At 44.3% G+C, this 21303-nt stretch overlaps 1 protein-coding gene across 2 annotated transcripts in view; it reads left to right on the top strand.

The window, feature by feature from the left end:
- The first annotated feature begins 885 nt into the window (after nt 1–885).
- EPHX2 (epoxide hydrolase 2) overlaps nt 886–21303 on the top strand; it is a 61735-nt gene continuing 41317 nt past the window's right edge. Inside the window, exons 1-6 of one of the 2 annotated variants that reach the window (XM_075201146.1) lie at nt 886–1051; nt 5527–5611; nt 6953–7112; nt 11800–11990; nt 13293–13415; nt 14406–14483. In XM_075201146.1, coding sequence (XP_075057247.1) covers nt 948–1051; nt 5527–5611; nt 6953–7112; nt 11800–11990; nt 13293–13415; nt 14406–14483 — 741 coding nt within the window. In that variant the 5' untranslated portion in view covers nt 886–947. The remainder of the gene's footprint in view (nt 1052–5526; nt 5612–6952; nt 7113–11799; nt 11991–13292; nt 13416–14405; nt 14484–21303) is intronic. The other variant, XM_075201145.1, reaches the window with a different exon arrangement.

Below are 21303 nucleotides of genomic sequence, written 5' to 3'. Positions count from 1 at the left end.
ACACATACAGGAGGTGGTATATACAGGACACATACAGGAGGTGGTATATACAGGACACATACAGGAGGTGGTATATACAGGACACATACAGGAGGTGGTATATACAGGACACATACAGGAGGTGGTATATACAGGACACATACAGGAGGTGGTATATACATGGCACATACTAGAGGGGGTATACACAGGGCACATACTGGAGGGGGTATACACAGGGCACATACAGGAGGGGGTATACACAGGGCACATACAGGAGGTGGTATATACAGGACACATACAGGAGGTGGTATATACAGGACACATACAGGAGGTGGTGTTATACACAGAAGGTGGTGTTATACACAGGCACACAGGAGGTGGTGTTATACACAGGCACACACAGGAGGTGGTGTTATACACAGGCACACACAGGAAGTGGTGTTATACACAGGCACACACAGGAAGTGGTGTTATACACAGGCACACACAGGAAGTGGTGTTATACACAGGCACACACTATACACAGGTGCATACAGGAGGTGGTGTTATACACAGGTACATACAGGAGGTGGTGTTATACACAGGTACACACTATACACAGGCACACACAGGAGGTGGTGTTATACACAGGTACACACAGGAGGTGGTGTTATACACAGGTACACACTATACACAGGCACACACAGGAGGTGGTGTTATACACAGGTACACACAGGAGGTGGTGTTATACACAGGTACACACTATACACAGGCACACACAGGAGGTGGTGTTATACACAGGTACACACAGGAGGTGGTGTTATACACAGGTACACACTATACACAGGCACACACAGTAGGTGGTGTTATACACAGGCAGTATAATATCCGGCAGTGTAATAGGCGGTGACAGTTCCGCCCTCTCCCATACACATACATCCAGCAGGCTCAGTGGGCACTGGGTACAGCTGGTCCCGAGGATCACGGACATGGGCAGGAAGCGCTTCGTGCTGTTTGACCTGGGCGGGGTATTACTGACCCCCGGGCCCCAGGCTGCCCTCCAGCGGTTGGAGCTGTCACTGCGTCTGCCGGGGTGAGTGCTCCGGGGTCCGCTGCCATGTATGGAGGGGGGTGATATAGGGAGTTATATGGGGGTGTGAGGTCAGGTGTTATATGGGGGGTGTGAGGGGTTATACGGGGGGTGTGAGGTCAGGTGTTATATGGGGGTGTGAGGTCAGGTGTTATATAGAGGTGTGAGGTCAGGTGTTATATGGGGGGTGTGAGTCAGGTGTTATTATATGGGGGTGTGATATTAGTGGGTGTGAGGGGTTATATGGGGGTGTGATATTAAGGGGTGTGAGGTCAGGGGTTATATGGGGGTGTGAGGGGTTATATGGGGGTGTGAGGTGTTACAAAATGAAAGTTACATTCCCTACACAGGGCTTTGGTTGGAGTCAGTCCTGTGACCCCACACTGCTAACCACTGTGCCACCGTGCTGCCCAAATATTTCAAAAACTATACATGGAATCACTAGATCAGTATATATTAGCCATCAATTTAAGTATTCTCTAAAAATTATCTGCATATCATTGTTACTGAAAATTATTTACTTTCATTTTTTGTGTAAGTAAAGTCCTCTAACCCTATTTGTGACACAAATGTTCTTGTACACTGGTCAATGCACTGACATCGTTCATGGGAATCCGCACTTCCCATTTGGTAACGTGCCAGTAATTTTGCAGGAAAATGTAACACTGATCTGACATCTTGTATCGTGTGAGTCAAATGCTCCCATTCAAAATGATAATGAGGGTTCAGTTTAGAGGACACTACCCCACAAAAATAAAACAAAATAAATTTTAGTTGTTGGTTTCATACTCATAGGAAATAAAACACCGTAGATCATCTTGTGAGGAAGGATGTTGAATAAAAGACTCTCCATGTGCAAGTAGTGCAGTACTACAGACTTAGGGGTATATTTACTAAACTGGGTTTGAAAAAGTGGAGATGTTGCCTATAGCAACCAATCAGATTCTAGCTCTCATTTTGCAGAATGTACTAAATAAATGACAGCTAGAATCTGATTGGGTGCAATAGGCAGCATCTGCAGTTTAGTAAATCTAGTGGCCCTTATGACGCTGCACCTGTCCCCAGAGTAATGGCTAAAGATCTCTTGTCTTGTAGAGTCAGTATTTATATTACCACCATAAGTGCAGCACTGAGCAATAGTGGTTTGTATACAATATAAAATAGAGGTGATAAATTAGTGCTGATGGCTTGTCACTGAAGTGTAAAGAGATTTACTTCTTGTATAAAAGTGAATATTTAGCATGTGTTGTGTAATAAGGATATACTGTGATAGTTATACTCCCGGCCTAGGAGGATGAGGATTTATCCCCCAATGGTTTGTAACCAGTGTTGTAGGACACGTCTGTGTGACAGTGTCATAAGATTCTAGAGGTAACAGTTATAGCACATTGGTCGATGTGTTACAATGCTACAAAGTTTGGAAACCCCTTGTGTGTTTGTGTAGCGCATGTTCTACATTACACACATACCCTCAATTGCCAGTCTTATTTGGCCAGCATTTGTGTCAGTGGTGGAACTATCATTGGTGCATCGGGGGCCCATGGTGATAATGGGGGCCCACTGCATGAGGAACCAGCGAGCTGTGAGCCTCGGTTCCCTCCACCCCGCCTCCCTGGAAGATGTTTGATATCTCTTCAATATAAGGCTTGCTGTAGGGGGTGGGGGTGTTTCTGTGCATGATATAGCTGAGCACTCTACAAGGGTTGTTTAAATTCATTTATACTAGGGGAAACCCGGCAGTAAGCGCCTTTAAATCAAGCTGAAATGTAATGACTAAATTACTTTATTAATAGAATTCAATAACATTTTCTATAACTACAGTACATGTACAAATGTTAAAAATGGAGTATAATGAATAAATAACTATATTATATATCACTATATTAAAGGAACTAAATAATTTCTTTATACACCACATTATATGTATAAGTTCTTCCTTCGAAGTTACATTGCTGGACATAGTCAACTTTAATTTTGATAGATGCTTCTGTGTTCACTCGGGATAATGCAACGTTGTGTAAACACCGATTCTGGTAACCACAGGAAAACCTTTTATAGGGTTTGTCCTTGACTTGTTTATTGTGATATCGAGTGCGATAATTACAGGGAATTGCCGTTGTTTAAGCAAGAAAGGGAAAGAAGTGTCTCTAGGTTGTAGACCAGCAGGGCTGCAAATAACTGTCACAGTTTCCAGACCACCCAGCAGGTCACATGTTTCAGGTCACCCAGCAGGTGCACAGGGAGAGTTCACTAACTGTCACGGTTTACAGACCACCTAGTGGGCGGACGTTTTTTGCTAAATAACTCTAAAACGATGCATTAGAATTCCAATATTTTTACGCAACTCTACGGACCAAGACCTTTAACTTAATTTGTGCCTGTTCAAACAGCGGCATCATAAAAATAAGTCACTCATAAAAGTTGTATTTATTCTATTAATATATAGATAACACATATCTAAAAGGAGACTAAGGGGTATATTTACTAAACTGCGGGTTTGAAAAAGTGGAGATGTTGCCTATAGCAACCAATCAGATTCTAGTTGTCATTTTGTAGAATGTACTAAATAAATGAGAACTAGAATCTGTCTGGTTGCTATAGGCAACATCTCCACTTTTTTAAACCTGCAGTTTAGTAAATGTACCCCTAAGTGTCTGTCTGTGCTCCTTCTAAATGCAGCTTTACTGATCTAAAACAAGGATATACACTTCCCAAATAATATATATATAACAAAAATGTGATTAAATCTTCAAGCGCTATTAGTGTTCAAACATAGGTAATAAATAATACTTATATTCAATGGAGATCGAATTCTTCTTTAGTGAAATTCAAATTTAATAAAAGCACCCCCTAAATGGGTTTCAGCAGGATTTGACCCCATAAGATTTGTCACTACTATATGTATTTTGTAAGTTGTAAATGTTTATTAATTATTTCTTATGTTAAACGGTATCACGCTATGTTCTTTTTTGATATTTGCTTTTTTCACTTGATTCTATATGCGGAGAGTGAATTTCAGTAAAGAAGAATTCGATCTCCATTGAATATAAGTATTATTTATTTATTACCTATGTTTGAACACTAATAGCACGTGAAGATTTAATCACATTTTTCTTATTAATATCTACTATGTAGTTTACAAAAAGTAACAAAATAAAACCCTGGCCTTGATAATAATAATTAAACAGACACTTATGACCTATATCCTATATAATGTTTATTAGGAAACTGGGATGTTTGAATATACTCTGGTGAAAACGTCTGTAACCCAATCAGTGCCACAAATTTAGAGATCTGCAAATAACAAATGTTCTATGTATTACATATTAACACATGCGCATAATGGGAAATATTTCAGCTTTAGGAAACGTTCTAAGGGGCATATTCAATTCTCGGCGGAAACGCAGAAAATCCCACAGTCCGCGCACTATTACCGTTATTACGGTAATAGTGCGCGGAAAAAAACGTTAATACAGTAATTTTCTCGCTGGATTTCGCCTCGCGGCTCCCTGAAATCCAGCTTAACGGTAATAGTTTTTCCCGCGGCGCGGAAAAACGAGAATTGAATATGCCCCTATAAGTTAAACATTAAGGCAGAATATTACCCTTGGTCAGAGATGTTCCACCTGGTCGTGAGGGTCCAAAATTGGTGTGGCCCTTAAGGTCCTTCCTGTGGCTCCCATGCAGAAGTTTATAGTCATCATTGTATGACACAGGGCATTTGTCTACATCAATGTTTGTTTGACACGTCATGATGGGACTTGTAGTTCCACAGCAGCTGGACAGCAGCCTAAGTGACTGCAAACAATCCAGCCCAACCATTCCTATTTATCATCCTAATTATGTTACATAAGTATTTCTGCACCCACTCTTGCTGCTTGTTCTTACTAGCGGGCGTAGGCCTCCTCACACCCTCTGTATTGCCCTCCTGCAGGCGGGGGAGATTGGGGGTCCAGGAAGCGCTAATAACAGTTCCTATATTTCTGGAGTCCTGGGATCTTCATTGGACCTAGGATTCATACTGAGCCCCTGTAAATCTACCGCAGCTTGGATGAAAGCCCAGGCACACTTGCTGTACGCGTACAGTGCATGGAGATAAACCATTTAATGTAACCTGTAGAGTCCGATAGTGTACTGTCACCAATGGTCAGATTATCATGGAAGATGTCACACTCTTGCTTGGCATTAGTATGGGTGAAACCTCTACGGGTATGAGGTTGTCCCTGTTTTATTCAGAAATAATGGATCTGTTAAATAATATTTATATATATATATTATATAGACATTTTAGAAAATTGTTGCAGAGTAAAAATGAGATGTAACTTTTAACAGTCAATCAGATCCTGTTATTTTTACAGTTTATCTTAAAAAATGTTCTCTCTTTCAGTAGAATGTCTATATGTTATGTAAAGACTTCTATAAAAATATATAATTATCTCTTCATATAAAACATTTATCCTGTGTTATTTTGTCCCCAGTGGATTCCTACAAAATGTGTTTGCGAAGACCGGGTCGGACGGACCCTTTGCCCAGGCTGAGAGAGGACAGATACCATTTTCTCAGGTAACGCACTGAATGTACTGCCCAATCTATGTGAAATAACCGGTTTATACGGCTCTCTATACTGGGCTATTATGTGCAGAAGTGTAAAAGGTTTAATAGAATATCCTTACCGTCTGCAAAAGCCATGCCAGTACCCCCCCCCCCCCCAAAAAAAAACAAAAAACTAGAATTTATAATATGTTTGAATTTAACATAAACAATGTCACACGGATGAATAACACGGATGTTTGATCAGCAGAACCTACATCCTGATTTCCCTGTGCTTTTAGTGCATAGATCAGGACACCGAGACAAAGCCTTTTAATATGTAGATTATGGTTAGTAATTAATACTTCTCTGTTGAAGGTCTCGTCTGTCTGAATGGCAGCATCTAGTTAGATCCATCCCTTCTTCTGAGTATCTAACAGTGGCAGTAATTTGTCTGCCTGTCCTAATCTGATAGGGATGAATGATCCCTATGTCTCGGCTGTTTATATTCTCTGGATGCTGTCTGTGATAAACTCACGGTGGTAGATGACAGTACAGATATAAGGATTTACTGGGGTTTAGAAAAAATTATATTTTGCCACCTCCGATCACACCTGTAACACGCGTCATTGGCGTGAGACGTCCATTTGGCGCCAAGGTGATTTGAGTGTTATATAATCACCCCAACGAATGGTCACTGATTTAGGGTCAGGCAAATGTGGCATTTGTTCTGGGGCACCATATTTCTCTTGACGGAAATTTGACCTAGTTCCATTGCGAGAGACACTTTGATCAAATGTTTTGACTCGTTTGATATTAATGGGTTTTATTTTTAATATTCCTTGTAATGCCACTATAAGGCTCATTTATTAGACTATGCAGACTTGCGGTATATTTCATTTTGCAAACATTGGCCCATTTCTCTGCATGGTTCGTACATAATCAGTAGCCAACCTCACTATTTGGGATCTGTCCCCTGGAACTGATCTAGGTGAACATTTCTGGGATTTCCGGCCCTGATGGAATTGAATGGAAGAACATCTTTTAAAATTCCTGCCTACTTTTCCTGTGAAATGAATGAGGGGCTTCAGGACTGTCTGTATTGTACACTTGAACTATTTTTATTACATTGGTATTTGAGAGCAGCTAAATGTGCTCATCTGGATGAGGAGCCTGATTGGTGTGGAAGGCATCTCCGCTGACTGTATAGACGGATGCTCAGTCTGTGCCACCTATAAGCGTATGGAAAACATAAAGCTGTTTTCTGACATATAGGTTTTAAACCACATTTGTAAATCGTGAATATGAATTATTTTGATCCACAAGTGTTGGGTTTGGCATTGCTGTTATCTAACGGGACTGTGTCACTGTTAGTTTGTTACAGAGATGAACAAGGAGTGTAAGACCCTCGCTGACGAATCTGGAGTCACCCTCCCCGACTCCTTCTCACTGGATCAGGCCTTCAACAGCATGTACGAGACCAGCGGGGTCAATAAGCCCGTTCTGAACGCCGCACTGACGCTAAGAAGCAACGGTAGGAAAAACAATGATTGTGATTCTGTATTGAGGTGAAGCCTGGGGTCTTTATTACTGTGCACCTGCTGATTAAACGCAGCGGAGACAACTATTTCATGACTTGATGGTCATCCAGAAGATGCGATTGGACAGATTTGTCAGCTTGATTGGATCACATGGGGCCTTCTTCATCCAATCGGCAGATAAATGCTTTCACTGACGCATGGCTGTCACTGGCTGATTATCAGGCACCATCCATCCTGACCAGATGCTGATTGGGGGATTGCTTGTGATTTTTTTTTTTGTGGTCTAACAATCACCAAACCAGACATCCAAATCACAAAGTGTGCTCACCGAACGCTCAGTCGCACATTGTAGATAATGGGGGAAAGAGCCGGGAAGCTGTGACAATGCTGCATGCAGCGTTTCCTGAGAGCAATCGCTCAGTGTTACAGGGGACGAGCGTTCGCTCTACACTCCAGTGTGTCGGCACAGAGCGACTGGGACTGTTGGCGCATTCCTACATGCAAAAGAGCTAGCATTCTAACCAGCCACCTGACTCCACCCTTACCTGGCTCGGAGGGCAGGCGCTGAGATGCCAGCTCAACTCATGTCATGGTATAGGAACTGGTACGTATTAACTGGCCGGTGCTGCAGTTTCCAAATTTACCGTATTGAATAATCCTTACTGTTTTTACATTGGATCCAGTTGTATTTTAAGTTCAGTTGCCCTGTAAGAAAGAAGTGGGTACCGCGCCAAGGTGGTCGTCTCACCGTTGTGTGATTGGCTCACGTCCTGCTCTCACACTTCCTGTCAGCCCGGTGTTCCCTTCGCTGTAGGAGAAGCCTTCAGTGACCGCATCTCATCAATACGACGCAGCCCTGACTCCGTGATCGCTACCTCGGTGTCACATGTCAGAGCCGGCTGCATCTCTGCTAATTATCCTGGTATTTTACCTTCAATACTTCTGATCAATAAGGGGCATATTCAATTAGCTTTTGCATTCGCGGTAACGCGCCGGAACAGCCGCGAAACGTAATACACGGTACCGCAATAACGTGGATTTTCGTTCGCAGCCCATAGGGTTGCGAACAAAAATCCGCGTTAATGCGGTACCGTAATACCCACAAGAACGCGCACTTTTCGCGGTAACGCACGTTACCGCGAATCCGAAAGCTAATTGAATATGCCCCTAAGAGTCTTTCTCCATTATAAGGTGACTGAGTAACCCGGTGAGCCTGGGGCGATAGACGGGGTGTCTACAGACCTTATTAATGCGAATACTAAGTAACCCCGGTCTGTGGAGAATCTGGGTGGTACCAAATACTATATTTAGGAACAAAGTCAAAGAAACTGACCACAGAAAGTCTCCCTGCAACATGCACTGTGTGTTATGTATATAAAGTATTGCTGATACATAAATACACATAGATTGTAAGCTTGCGAGCAGGGCCTTCTCATCTCTTTGTCTGTTTTACCCAGTTTGTTTATTAGTTTACTATGTTTGTGCCCAATTTTAAAGCGCTACGGAATATGTTGGCGCTATATAAATAAATGATGATGATGAACACACATAAATGTATACATAGACAAGTGGACTCTGTTCCCACCCCCAAGCGATCTCTGTCCCCCCAACCCCAAGCGGTCCCTGTCTCCCCACCGCACCCCCAAGCGTTCTCTGCCCCCCCCCCCACCCCCAAGTGTTCTCTGTCCCCCTCCATCCCCAAGTGGTCCTTGTCTCTGTCCCCCTCCACCACCAAGTATTCTCTGTCTCTGTCCCCCTCCACCACCAAGTATTCTCTGTCTCTGTCCCCCTCCACCCCCAAGTGTTCTCTGTCTCTGTCCCCCCCACCCCCAAGCGGTCTCTGTCTCTGTCCCCCCCACCCCCAAGCGGTCACTGTCTCTATCCCCCCACCCCCAAGCGGTCCCTGTCTCCCCACCGCACCCCCAAGCGTTCTCTGCCCCCAACCAAGTGTTCTCTGTCCCCCTCCATCCCCAAGTGGTCCTTGTCTCTGTCCCCCTCCACCACCAAGTATTCTCTGTCTCTGTCCCCCTCCACCCCCAAGTGGTCTCTGTCTCTGTCCCCCCCACCCCCAAGCGGTCACTGTCTCCCCCACCCCCAGGCGGTCTCTGTCTCTGCTCCCCCCCACCCCCAAGCGGTCTCTGTCTCTGCTCCCCCCCACCCCCAAGCGGTCTCTGTCTCTGTCCACCCCACCCCCAAGCGGTCTCTGTCTCTGTCCCCCCCACCCCCAAGCGGTCTCTGTCTCTGTCCCCCACCCCCAAGCGGTCTCTGCTCCCCTCCACCCCCAAGCGGTCTCTGTCTCTGCTCCCCCCACCCCAAGCAGTCTCTGTTCTCTGCACTGCTATACAACTGGGGAGATTACTTACAAATCTAACAACATCGCAGTGATAGGAAATAATAATATACTAGAAGGTGAGAGGACCCTCTCAGTAAGTGTGTGCCCTCCATCCGTCCCTGATACTGGGCTTCTATACCTCCGCTGTGCCCACATGACACACTGTGCTGCCACCAGCATAGGGTCCTACGTTGTACACATCCAGTGATCTCCTTATGTCACAGCCCTGAGAGGAAGAACAGGTAGAAAATCAGATTATCTGCTCAATCCAATAAAGTTAATAACTAATGATCATTTTTAAATGCTTTTACATCGGATTTATTGCCCGAGGTTGAGATAATGTCTGGTGAGAATAAAATATGTATTTTTGTTATTTAATTTTTTTTAATGAATAATGACATTATTAAGGCATAACAAAAATATACTTGAAGTGATTCAAGTGCTTCTGGTATTCCCCATAACCAGGTGATATCGACAAGCAAATAATAAAGTGATAGTTATTGCAGCCCTGTCCTCACTGACATAATCACATGATTTGTTAGGTTACCTACAAGATCACCACACTCATCACCTGAAATACTTTGTGCTGCTATGACAATCCCTATGATCTCATTGGCTACAAGTTGTCATCTCTCATATGGACAACCTGTAGCCAATGTTTTAAAGATATGACCTAGTCATATCTTTAAAACCGAGGACATCTAAAACCAGCAGGAGGTGAATACTGAATACACTGAGCTCAGACCCCGGTCACAGTCATCATATAAATAATACATATTTCTGTAAAGTTGACGAGTGAACATTCTGTAATCATTTTGGGGCATAGTTCGTTAGCGCAGATCTATGCCACCACTGTGTGAAACAAAAATAAAATCACTTTACACACAGCTGCTTTTTTCAGGGGAAGTTCTGAAATGAGAAGTTACAAAGAGGAACCCCAGTAATCAGCTATTTTTTTGTTTATGGGAAAATTATTATTTTTTTCCTCTGTAAGTAATGAGAAAATTCAGCTGACAGACGCCAGGCAGCAAAGGTCACAGGGGTCATATCATTGTTTAATTAATGCCCGGTATTGGTGTCCTGACCAGTGGTGCGTGACAAGTAATGTAAATACCAGTAACGCCAATATATCACATTAATATGTATGAAAAATAATATTCCCCAGTAATTATTGATCGGTTGTGTGGGCAAATAAATTATTTTATGCAGCTTATAGTTGAAATATGTGCACTGTACTTAACTGAGGCAAATACACGTATAATATTTGTGATGTAAAATTAGTGATTAATGTTACATCCAGTAATACAAACAAATGAGTCCTTTACTTCTGGTGGATCCAGCGTGATAGAGCCCATTGCTCATTACACACAGACAGGAGAGAATGATGAACCTGGAGTCGGGACATTGTGCTCTACTGATGCCGGTCTACTGCCTTGTTTTCTACTGTACAAAGTACAAGTTGGATGTATGAACGTTTCCTTCCACTGGGTCAGTACAATTAGTGAAGTTAAAAAAAGACTCAACTATTCATAATTCTATAACCATAATAAAGTGAGGAGCATCACATCGCTGCTCTGTGCTGCTGGAGGACCCTGCTACTTACACTATCCAACTTTCCTCTTGTGAGTTCCCTATTGCCTCCATCCTCCTCTGTACACACATGACATGTCTGACTCCACCCCTGTCCTTAATTACACCCTGCCTCCCACAAGATCAGCGTAATCATCTCCTGATATACTCTGTGCTGCTGGAGGACCCTGCTCCTTGCACTATCCAACTTTCCTCTTGTGAGTTCCCTATTGCCTCTATCCTCCTCCTTACACACATGACATGTCTGACTCCACCCCTGTCCTTAATTACACCCTGCCTCCCACAAGATCAGCATAATCCTCTCCTGATATACTCTGTGCTGCTGGAGGACCCTGCTCCTTGCACTATCCAACTTTCCTCCTGTGAGTTCCCTATTTCAGCTGTGAACTTTCTGAGGAAGAAGCTCTGTTACGAGCTAGAGGTCTATAGTTAGGACTTCAGTTTGGGTGAAGTTTTGGGCTAATAGAAGAGTTAAGCTTGCTATTTGTATATTTTTCATAGTTCTTTAATGTGACCCATGAGCACCGGTCGAGCAACCGCTGTGAAAGAGTAGACTCCCCTTTTCTGAAACAAGGGGCTTCCTAGGACCCTCGAGGGCTGAGATAGAAGCTCTGTTAGGACCTCTGTTAACCAATCTCCATGACTAGGATGTTGAATGGTGGTCCCATAGCCTGGTGATGCCCCTGATCACAGGAAACGGAACTGAGAAACTATATAATTTGTGTCATCCAAACCATCATCGTCCTTGTGTCTTGCAGGGTTTAAAACGTGTGTGTTGACCAACAACTGGGTGGACGATGGTCCCGGCAGACACCACACCGCGGAGCTGCTGGCCTTGCTGAACCAACACTTTGACCTGGTGATTGAATCCTGCCGCGTCGGAATGAGGAAGCCTGAAACCAGGATATACGAGTACGCTCTGAAGATGCTGAAGGCTGAGCCTAATGAGGTGGGTGAGCCCTTATTGTACATGTTTGGTAGGTTACACTTATTTTTTCAGTCGATCATAATCTAATAGAGCTCTTAATTTCTATAACCAATGGTTTACTTACGGTTATGTTACATGACGATTAAACTCTGTAATTCTATTTTTTAGTTGACACATAAAGGTAAAACACATTGTACAGTCCCACACCGGCTCTCCACTGCTCTGTTAATAACAAAGTTAGGAATTAATAGTTGCTCCCCGAAGCCACAACTCATATCTTTAAGTAATTGTCCTAATGTTTTCTGATGCAGAATGAAAAAGTTTTAATGCAAAGCACAGCATGTCAGTTAGCTGTGACATTACTGGCTGTGTGTGAATCCGCCAGTCTGGAGCCTGTACGGCGCACATCTATTACCTGGGGTTCCAGCCATCCTCTCACAGTCGCTAGCTGTCCCCTTTTCCAGAATGATGCAAGATAGAGAAGCGCCATCCCCCTAAACAATTAATGTTTTATATAATAAATAGAACAGAAGGTGCTGGACGGGTATTGTCAGTAAACAATTTGGTTATTTCAGGTATATTATTTAGCCCAGTAATGCAGAGGTTGTAATGTGCCCTGTTGCTATCAAGAAATTACCCCTCGTACCCTATATGTGACCCTGCTTCTTTGTTACATTTTATAAGCTTCCTATTACTTTAATACATATCTAGTGGCCTGGACCTTCCACTCCTGATAATAGAAGTCACAGATTGGTACATTGGGACTCTGTAAGTTTTGTTACAAACATTATTCAATTTTTCTGTTACTCTCAACCAAGTCTATATATCATCAGGCAGAGCTGTTTGTTTTTCTTGTCCTTGGGATTAGACACCGCTCTGAGCTCCGCACGGATCACATTTCTATCCAGAGAGCAGCTGTGTGTTGTATCTAAGGACTAACGCACAAAGGCTCTCTGCGATGATATAAAGACATAGCTGAAAGTCAAAGAAGGAAGACAAAAAGTTACAGCCGTTTAATTAGTGAAAGTTGTAGGATGGCGTATAAAAGCCGATAACTTGGTCGTCTGAATGTATGAAACCCCTTTTTAATTTAACCCTTTGAAATTCTCATCCATTTGCCTATAAATTACAGTTCTGTAGTGAACAGCAGCAAATAGACTGTTTTACAGAAGAGCTTACAATCTGTGTAAACAGAGAATTGAACATCGAGGCAAGGGAAGTGTAATCTTGGTTCTAGCCGACTTCCCGGACACTTTTCTGCTTATGTCCTGATTTTTTTGTTATTATGATAGAACAATAAGCATTTTATATTCTCCATTACAGACCATTTTCCTGGATGACATTGGTGCTAATCTGAAACCAGCTCGTGACTTGGGCATATCCACCGTACTGGTCAGAGACACGGAGAAAGCTTTAAAGGAGCTGGAACAACTGTCCGGCGTCCAGGTAATCCAGATTGACAAGTGGCAAAATCTGACGCTCTTAATGGGATTCGTCATAAAAGTCTAATGAACCGTTTACTAACGTTTAACAAAGCTTTTTACATTATAACTGGCACATTGTGATAAAAAGAACTAATGATATAAGCGTATTCACAAATGTTAGATAACATCTAGTGGGGCAGTGCTGGACTGTTTACTGTGTAAGAGAACATTAATATATCTAATATACAGGTAACGGACCTTTAGGGAATAGTGATTATAACATGATAACATTTGACTTGTGGGGTAACAACATTCTAGAAGGGTGAAGTTTAGTTCGCTCAGAGACGCGTTGATGTTTGTAGACTGGGAAAGAGGACTCTGACATAAACCGTATGGAAAGAGAGTTTAGAGGGATTAAAGGCAACCAATATAGTCCAAATAAAAAAGTACTCAAAGTAATTAGGAGGGGGGAAAGGGGGCGTATCCAGGGGGAAGGCAATTTTTGCAATGCCTTTCTCCTGCTCCCTACTCACTGCCTGTTGAAGACATGAGAGGGCTTATGGGTGGGAACCTCAGTATTAAAGGGAATAGGAGGAGACATTTATACTTTGGGGGCGAATAATTAGCGGCAAAATGCTGCATCAGCATAACACTGATCTGCGCGCTTTCTGTTGTTGCTCGCAAGATTTCATGACGGTAATTGCCAGTAATGCGCGAACAAATCCGCAAGGTTACTACGGAACCCTCGCAGCTAATTGGACCGACCCCATATAGGTTAGAAAACCCGGGTGTTGGGATACGTCCTGTGTGTTTCTGCTGCACGGAGAATATTCGGGCGATACTTAGTAACACCTGATACACAGAGTCCTTTCCTCAGGTCATTCCCATTCATAGTTTACTGACTGCCCTGCGTGTCGGATCATGTAACACTGATCTAACGTACATGTCTGTGGATGCTTCATCTGAGAAATACAGCACGATGAATGTCGCTCTCTATATTGTATCGTTGTAGTTTGCCGAGAAGGAGGAGGAGGCGTTGCCGACCGCCGCTCACCCCGACACCGCGCCTCATGGATTCGTCACAATAAAGGTAGGATTTCCTACACATTGGATACACTCCATTAAGCTGTAATTAGGCTCTGTAGACTTAGAGCTGATTTGTGTACGGAAGAGGGGACAGCAGGAGAATGTAGTCTACCCACAGGAGGGTGATTCCGCCTTCTCCTCCGTAGCATTGGGGAGGATTACGCAGAGTCTGTGCGCTGTGCGGCAGATATATTATGGACTAAACCCATATTCGGATGCAGAGACGAGCGGAGTCTGGCCTTCGGTGTTACCAGTCCTACCCAATCTGCACCGCACAGCAGGATGAATCGGCCATCGTCCCAGCTGTACTTATAGACTATAACTTAGCGCCTCTGCAAAATGGTTTGCCCCACTGCCAAACTGGATTTGTGCAAAGCACGCTCTGTTCTCTCTGGTTATAAGTTTCAGTTCACTAGGTATTACTGCCGGTTCGTGCACTAGGACAAGGTGTATAGGGCAGCACGGTGGCTAAGTGGTTAGCACTTCTGCCTCACAGCACTGGGGTCATGAGTTCAATTCCCGACCATGGCCTTATCTGTGTGGAGTTTGTATGTTCTCCCCGTGTTTGCGTGGGTTTCCTCCGGGTGCTCCGGTTTCACAATCTAAAAACATACTGGTAGGTTAATTGGCTGCTATCAATATTGACCCTAGTCTCTCTCTCTTTGTCTGTCTGTCTGTGTATGTTAGAGAATTTAGACTGTAAGCTCCAATGGGGCAGGGACTGATGTGAGTGAGTTCTCCGTACAGCGCTGCGGAATCAGTGGCGCTATATAAAAAATGATGATGATGAACCCTGCAATAAGAGACTTGCTGGGTACAAGGCATGAAGACTTCACCAATAAACTGCGCGGGGCTCTTACGTATATATTATTAGTTACCTACCACTTATCGCTGGGAGCCAGTGACTTCACGGTGACACAAGGGAAGCAATTTTGTCATCTGTCCCGCCATCCCATCACTACTTGTGTTAATGCGTAAACGTGGGAGTGGTTAATGAGCGCCGAACTAAAATGCCACTTGCATAGAATACACATTGCCTACGTGTTACATATAGTTACGGCTGACTCGGCGCGCCACATTATATATATAAAAAAAAAAGTAAGAAATTATCAGGTCTGAGCAGAATAGTCAACAACTCTAACTTTTATTTTCTTAACACTGACCAGTCTCCTATACATGCGGAAAGAAGTGCTTTTTCCGAAGGGTTTAAGAATTTCTAAGTAAAATGTTGATTTAATAAAAGCCTAACGCAGGAGATATCATGGGATGAACCAGGATTATCCTATGAAATCACTGAGCTATTTATGGTTTCTTAAAACTTTGTCTGTTGAGAAACTGCGGCTCATTAACATACTATACACATCCTGTATAACGTTAGCCTGTCTGACCGCTTTGTGTGTTACTCCCCAGACGTCTTTTAATACTGTGTTTTTTTTCCCCAATGGTGGAATACGTTTGCGCTATATAAATAAATGTTAATATATAAGAATACTTCAGCTGCAGTGGATGGGAACAGATGGGAAAGTTGCAGATTTAGAACGTTGAGTTACACGTTGTCTCGGGGGTTCCGGAATGAGCATTGTCTGCGCTTCAAACTGTCGTTCAGCTGTGCTGGATAATGATCTTGACTTATAGCTCTGTGATTTCCCACATTCTGTATGATGGAGAAAGCAGGTTGTCATCCTCCCCCTTTGTGAACCTGTCACCGCTGGTCTGAGAGGGCGCGAGGGGTGAAGGAGGAATATGCCATCATTTAGCTAAAACTATTTCACAGATATTTCATTGAAGCAAGAAAGAGACAGAATTATTAGATCTATGGGATGAGCTGATCGGATTCCAGGTGAAGGCTCCTCTGTACGTCTCGCTGAGAGCGGACAGCCTGGATTTCTGTCTGTGTCTCGGCTCATTCTGTGAAGTAATGGAAATGTTCTGCTGATTAGGTGATTCATTCTGATCCCACAGAGGAGCTATTGTCTGATGTTTAATCAGGGGCTTGGGTTAGAATCGCCGTCGTGCCCGGCTTTATTCTGCTGGTTTCACACGGCTGAGAGGGTTAAAGTCAGACATTTGGGGCTCGTTGAGGGGCCTATTTAATATGCAACAGGTTTTTGCCCCGTTAATTATCTGTTATGGCAACAATGACGGATGACATTATATAGCAATGTAATATAAAAGTCGTGTCTGGACAGCGCACCCCATAGGAGGCTGTCCCAGAGATGATGATTATGTACTTCTGAAGACTTCGGGTCAGAACCTAGGGTCACACATGCGTTGTTGCCATTTGCGGCAAACAGCGCAGGGGAAAGCAGGAGAAGGATCCTAAGATACCTTTACTGCAATGCTCTCCCCATAGGATTCAACGGCCGACGCCAACTTCAGATGACGTTCACAATCAGGGTCAAGATCCGATGCTCGATTTAAAAAAAAAAAAGCTAAGCTTATAAAATTGCCCAGAGCTTGGTCCCCATTGAGCATTATGGGGACTGTGGTTTAATGTGTTAGACTTTTATTAAATTAACTTTTCACTTACAAATTTCTAAACCATGCAGGAAAAAGCAGTTTCCCCACGGTGTAGGGCTTCATAAAATGGCTTCTTAAAGCGGGTTCAGTTATCTATATGAATTATTACTCAGAAAATGTCTATAGACCCTATCACTCTAGCCTACTTTTCTGGATGTATTATATCTTATTTTACTAGTATTGGTCCAGACATTTCAATAATTTATAATATAAATACATACTTGGCAACAATGGCTGTATAAAAATGTTATCAAACTTGGAGGAAAAGGGACAGAAACCTTAATTAAGACTGAAATGTGTAGATGAAACCTCACAGAAATGACTGCTAGACTCAGGCGCCACGTGCGTGCCGCTAGATTGGCGGTAGGGCGCCCCGTGCGTGCCACTAGATTAGCGGTAGGGCGTCCTGTGCGTGGCGCTACATTGGCGGTAGGGTGCCTCGTGCATGCTGCTAGATTGGTGGTAGGGCGGCCCGTGCGTGCAGCTAGATTGGAGGTAGGGCGGCCCGTGCGTGCCGATAAATGACGTGAGGCACCCCGTATATTCCAGTACACAGCTCTGGGCAGAGTTAATGAGACGTAATTATGCTCCATCCATATGTCATTTATTATAGTATTTGGAATTTGACTGTAGTTTTAATGACCTTGAAGAATTAATATAAATAATGTAATATGCAGTAGAAATTTGAGGGGCCTGAAATCAGTAATGTGACAGTCGCTCTAACCTAAATTATTTATTTCCACAATCTTAAGTTTAAATAAAGTAGAGAATACTGTAATCCTCAGTCCATGCCCACGTGGTTCCTATGTGATCTGTACAGTGTAGATAAGACGCCAGTCATCATGTGGGTGACTGCAGCCTGGCATGACACTGGCAGGACCCTTGTGTAAGGTGATCAGAGTCGGCATTAGCTGAGAGAGATTGAGAAGGTTTCCAGCTCCCTGCTAGACAGCAGCATTGTCTGGATGTCTGTTACTTTGCCAACACCCGATTGAATTGGCGTGGAAGATGAAGATGGGCACCAGGCTCTGATCAGGGTAGGGAGAGATGAGTGTGGTACAGTAATAGTAAGAAGGAAGCATGATTTGGGCAGTCTGCATGAGTGTCAAACGCTCTCCAGCCTTGTCTAGTGCATAGGAGCCAGATCTGTGAACCAGGCGTGAGATTGGGATTAGCTGGATCAGAGCTTCTTACAGGAAGAATAGAATCCTTGTATAACTAGCACACAGCAAGCTATATACACTGAGCAAGAGTCCCCATCGTACTGAAACCACAAATACACTATGCACCCAGGGCCTGAGTGAGACGGACGTCTGTTTGTGTAGTGTATCTTTGCGTTTTTTTACACTGCGTATACTCAGATGGTGAATGTACGCCACTGTGGCTATTCAGACCTGCCACTTTTTGACACCTACGACTCCTTACGTCTGAAGAGGCCGTGACGGGGGAGCGAAGAGGTGTTCTAATGTGGACAGTGTTCAAGCAGTTGTGTTCACACTGGGACGTAGTGAGATACGGTTGAAACAGCGGGCTCCTTTGTGGGTGGCCACAGACAGGTGTAATTAGCGGATGATGATTATGAGGATGAACACCCAAATCACTTATAATTAGAGGTTTGCGAATGACCTCCACACACCTACTGACTCTTTAGTAAGTTCGGTCACATTAGGATTTGCTGAGCGTGTTGTAGCAAAGATAAAAAAATATATATTGTTTTATAAACACGTTGGGAAGTTGACTCTACTATATTATGTTATTCAAGTTTAAATGATACTTCATAGCAACTGCGTCTGTAACCTATAGAATAAAAGGTTTATGTATTATTATTATTATTATTAATTTTTATTTATAAGGCGCCACAAGGCATCCGCAGCGCCGTACAGAGACAAACAAATTACAATACAATGGGAGACATCACAGTACAGTAAGCACAGCAACTCAGTAAGCTCAATGCACAGCTAGAGAGGGCGGGGAAGGGGGAGGGAGGATCCGCAAACGACGGGGCCCAAGAAGGAGAGCGCGGAAGACAGGGAGACCCCCAGGGGGGAGGAGGGAGCGAGAGTGGACGTGGGGTGGAGGACCCTCGAGAAGGAGGGCTAAGTAGCTGGAGAGCAGAGTTAGAAGTGGTGGAAACAGGAGGAGAGGTGGCCCTGCTCAGAGGAGCGTACAATCTAAGGGGAGGGGTGGACAGACAGAGAGACGCAGGTGAGAGAGGGAGAGTAGGGGGACAGAGGCAGAAGATAAGGTAGGAAGTTAAGTGGGAGACAGAAAGGCTTTAAGAAAAAGGTGGGTTTTTAGGGCCCGTTTGAAACTGGACAGATTAGGGGAAGTTCTGATGGAGGGAGGGAGCTTGTTCCAGTGATGGGGGCAGTGCAGGCGAAGTCGAGGTTATAAGGGGGGAAAAGAGGCGACGGTCAGAGGCAGAACGGAGAGGGCGAAATGGAGCATGAATAGAGAGGAGGGTGGAGATGTAGGGCGCAGTGGAGTTGGCGAGGGCCTTGTAGGTGAGTGTGAGGAGCTTAATGAGAATTCTGAAGGGGAATGGGAGCCAGTGAAGGGCTAGGTAGAGGGGGGAGACAGAAGAGGAGTGGCGGGAAAGGAAAATAAGCCTAGCGGCAGCGTTAAGAACAGATCGAAGTGGATCGAGATGAGAGTGGGGGAGGCCAGTGAGGAGGAGGTTGCAGTAGTCCAGGCGGGAGATGATCAGAGAGTGGATAAGGCATTTGGTGGCATCTTGGGAGAGGAAGGGCCGGATGCGAGCGATGTTACGCAGCTGGAAGCGGCAGGATTTAGCAAGAGAGAGGATGTGGGGGCCAAAGGAGAGAGAGGAGTCGAGGATGACACCAAGGCAGCGAAGTTGGGGGACAGGGGAGATAGAGGTGTTGTCGACAGTGATGGAGAGGTCAGAAGGGGATGAGGTATGAGAGGGAGGAAAAACTATGAGCTCAGTTTTGGCAAGGTTAAGTTTGAGGAATCGAGAGGACATCCAGGAGGAGATGGCAGAGAGGCAGGCGGACACCCTAGAGAGGAGGGAGGGAGAGAGATCAGGAGAGGAGAGGTAAAGTTGAGTGTCGTCAGCGTAAAGGTGGTAGCTGAAGCCAAAGGAGCTGATGAGTTCACCCAGGGACGAGGTGTATAGAGAGAAGAGTAAGGGTCCCAGAACAGAGCCCTGAGGGACCCCGACTGGAAGGGTGGACGGGGGGGAGAGAGACCCAGAGGTGGTGACAGAGAAGGATCGGTGAGTAAGGTAAGAGGTGAACCAGGACAGGACTGGGCCGGAGAGGCCGAAAGACTGGAGGGTGTGAAGGAGGAGGGGGTGGTCAACGGTGTCAAAGGCTGCAGAGAGGTCAAGGAGGATGAGAAGAGAGAAGTGGCCCCTGGCTTTAGCAGAGAGGAGGTCATTGGTGACTTTAGCCAGGGCAGTTCCAGTGGAGTGGAGGGGGCGGAAACCAGACATGATGTACATACATACATACATACATATGTACATACGTGTCTGAGGGGTGAGTCTGTTGTCAATCTAAATGTGAATACAGCTTGAGTTTAAAGGGGGAAAAAAAGTGTAACTTGTACACCTGGATTCAAATACAAGTGGAGATCGAGATACGATTCCATTTGTCCCGTGTATAAGTCCGCTCTCACTGTACATTACTTGTCGTATGTAGACCCACAGAACTCACTGCAGGATACAATGTATATGTGTAATATAAAGTCCCATCAGAACGCATGGAAAACCAAAATATTTTATCAAATAAGTTTACAACTCTTAATACTATAATCATTAATAAAAATATATATTTTTTTTATATACAAGAAACATGTAAATCAAGATGTTCTTAATCTGTACTGTACATAAAATGTAGTTTCTCTTACTTGCAAACACATGTTCTAGCTGCATACACAGCTGTCATCACTGTCAGTCGGCACTGACACCTGACCTGGTGCAAGTGATGCGGCTAAAGACCCTGTACCTGAGAGATGCCCGGAGCTTGAACCAGCCGCATCGGTCTCTGCACCCCCTTACTGTACATTGCTGATGTGCGTCTACCCTGCCCACCCAGGTTCTGCCCCTGATTCCGCAGCTCTATAAGGAGAACTCACTCACATCAGTCCCTGCCCAATTGGAGCTTACAGTCTAAATTCCCTAACACACACACACAGACAGACAGACAGACAGAGAGAGACTAGGGTCAATTTAATAGCAGCCAAATAACCTACCAGTATGTTGTTGGAGTGTGGGAGGAAACTGGAGCACCCGGAGGAAACCCATGCAAACACGGGAAGAACATACAAACTCCCCACAG

This window comes from Mixophyes fleayi, chromosome 3, assembly GCF_038048845.1.
Source record: "Mixophyes fleayi isolate aMixFle1 chromosome 3, aMixFle1.hap1, whole genome shotgun sequence".
NCBI classification, from domain to species: Eukaryota; Metazoa; Chordata; class Amphibia; order Anura; family Limnodynastidae; genus Mixophyes; species Mixophyes fleayi.
This window is presented reverse-complemented; position numbering and strand designations above follow the sequence as displayed.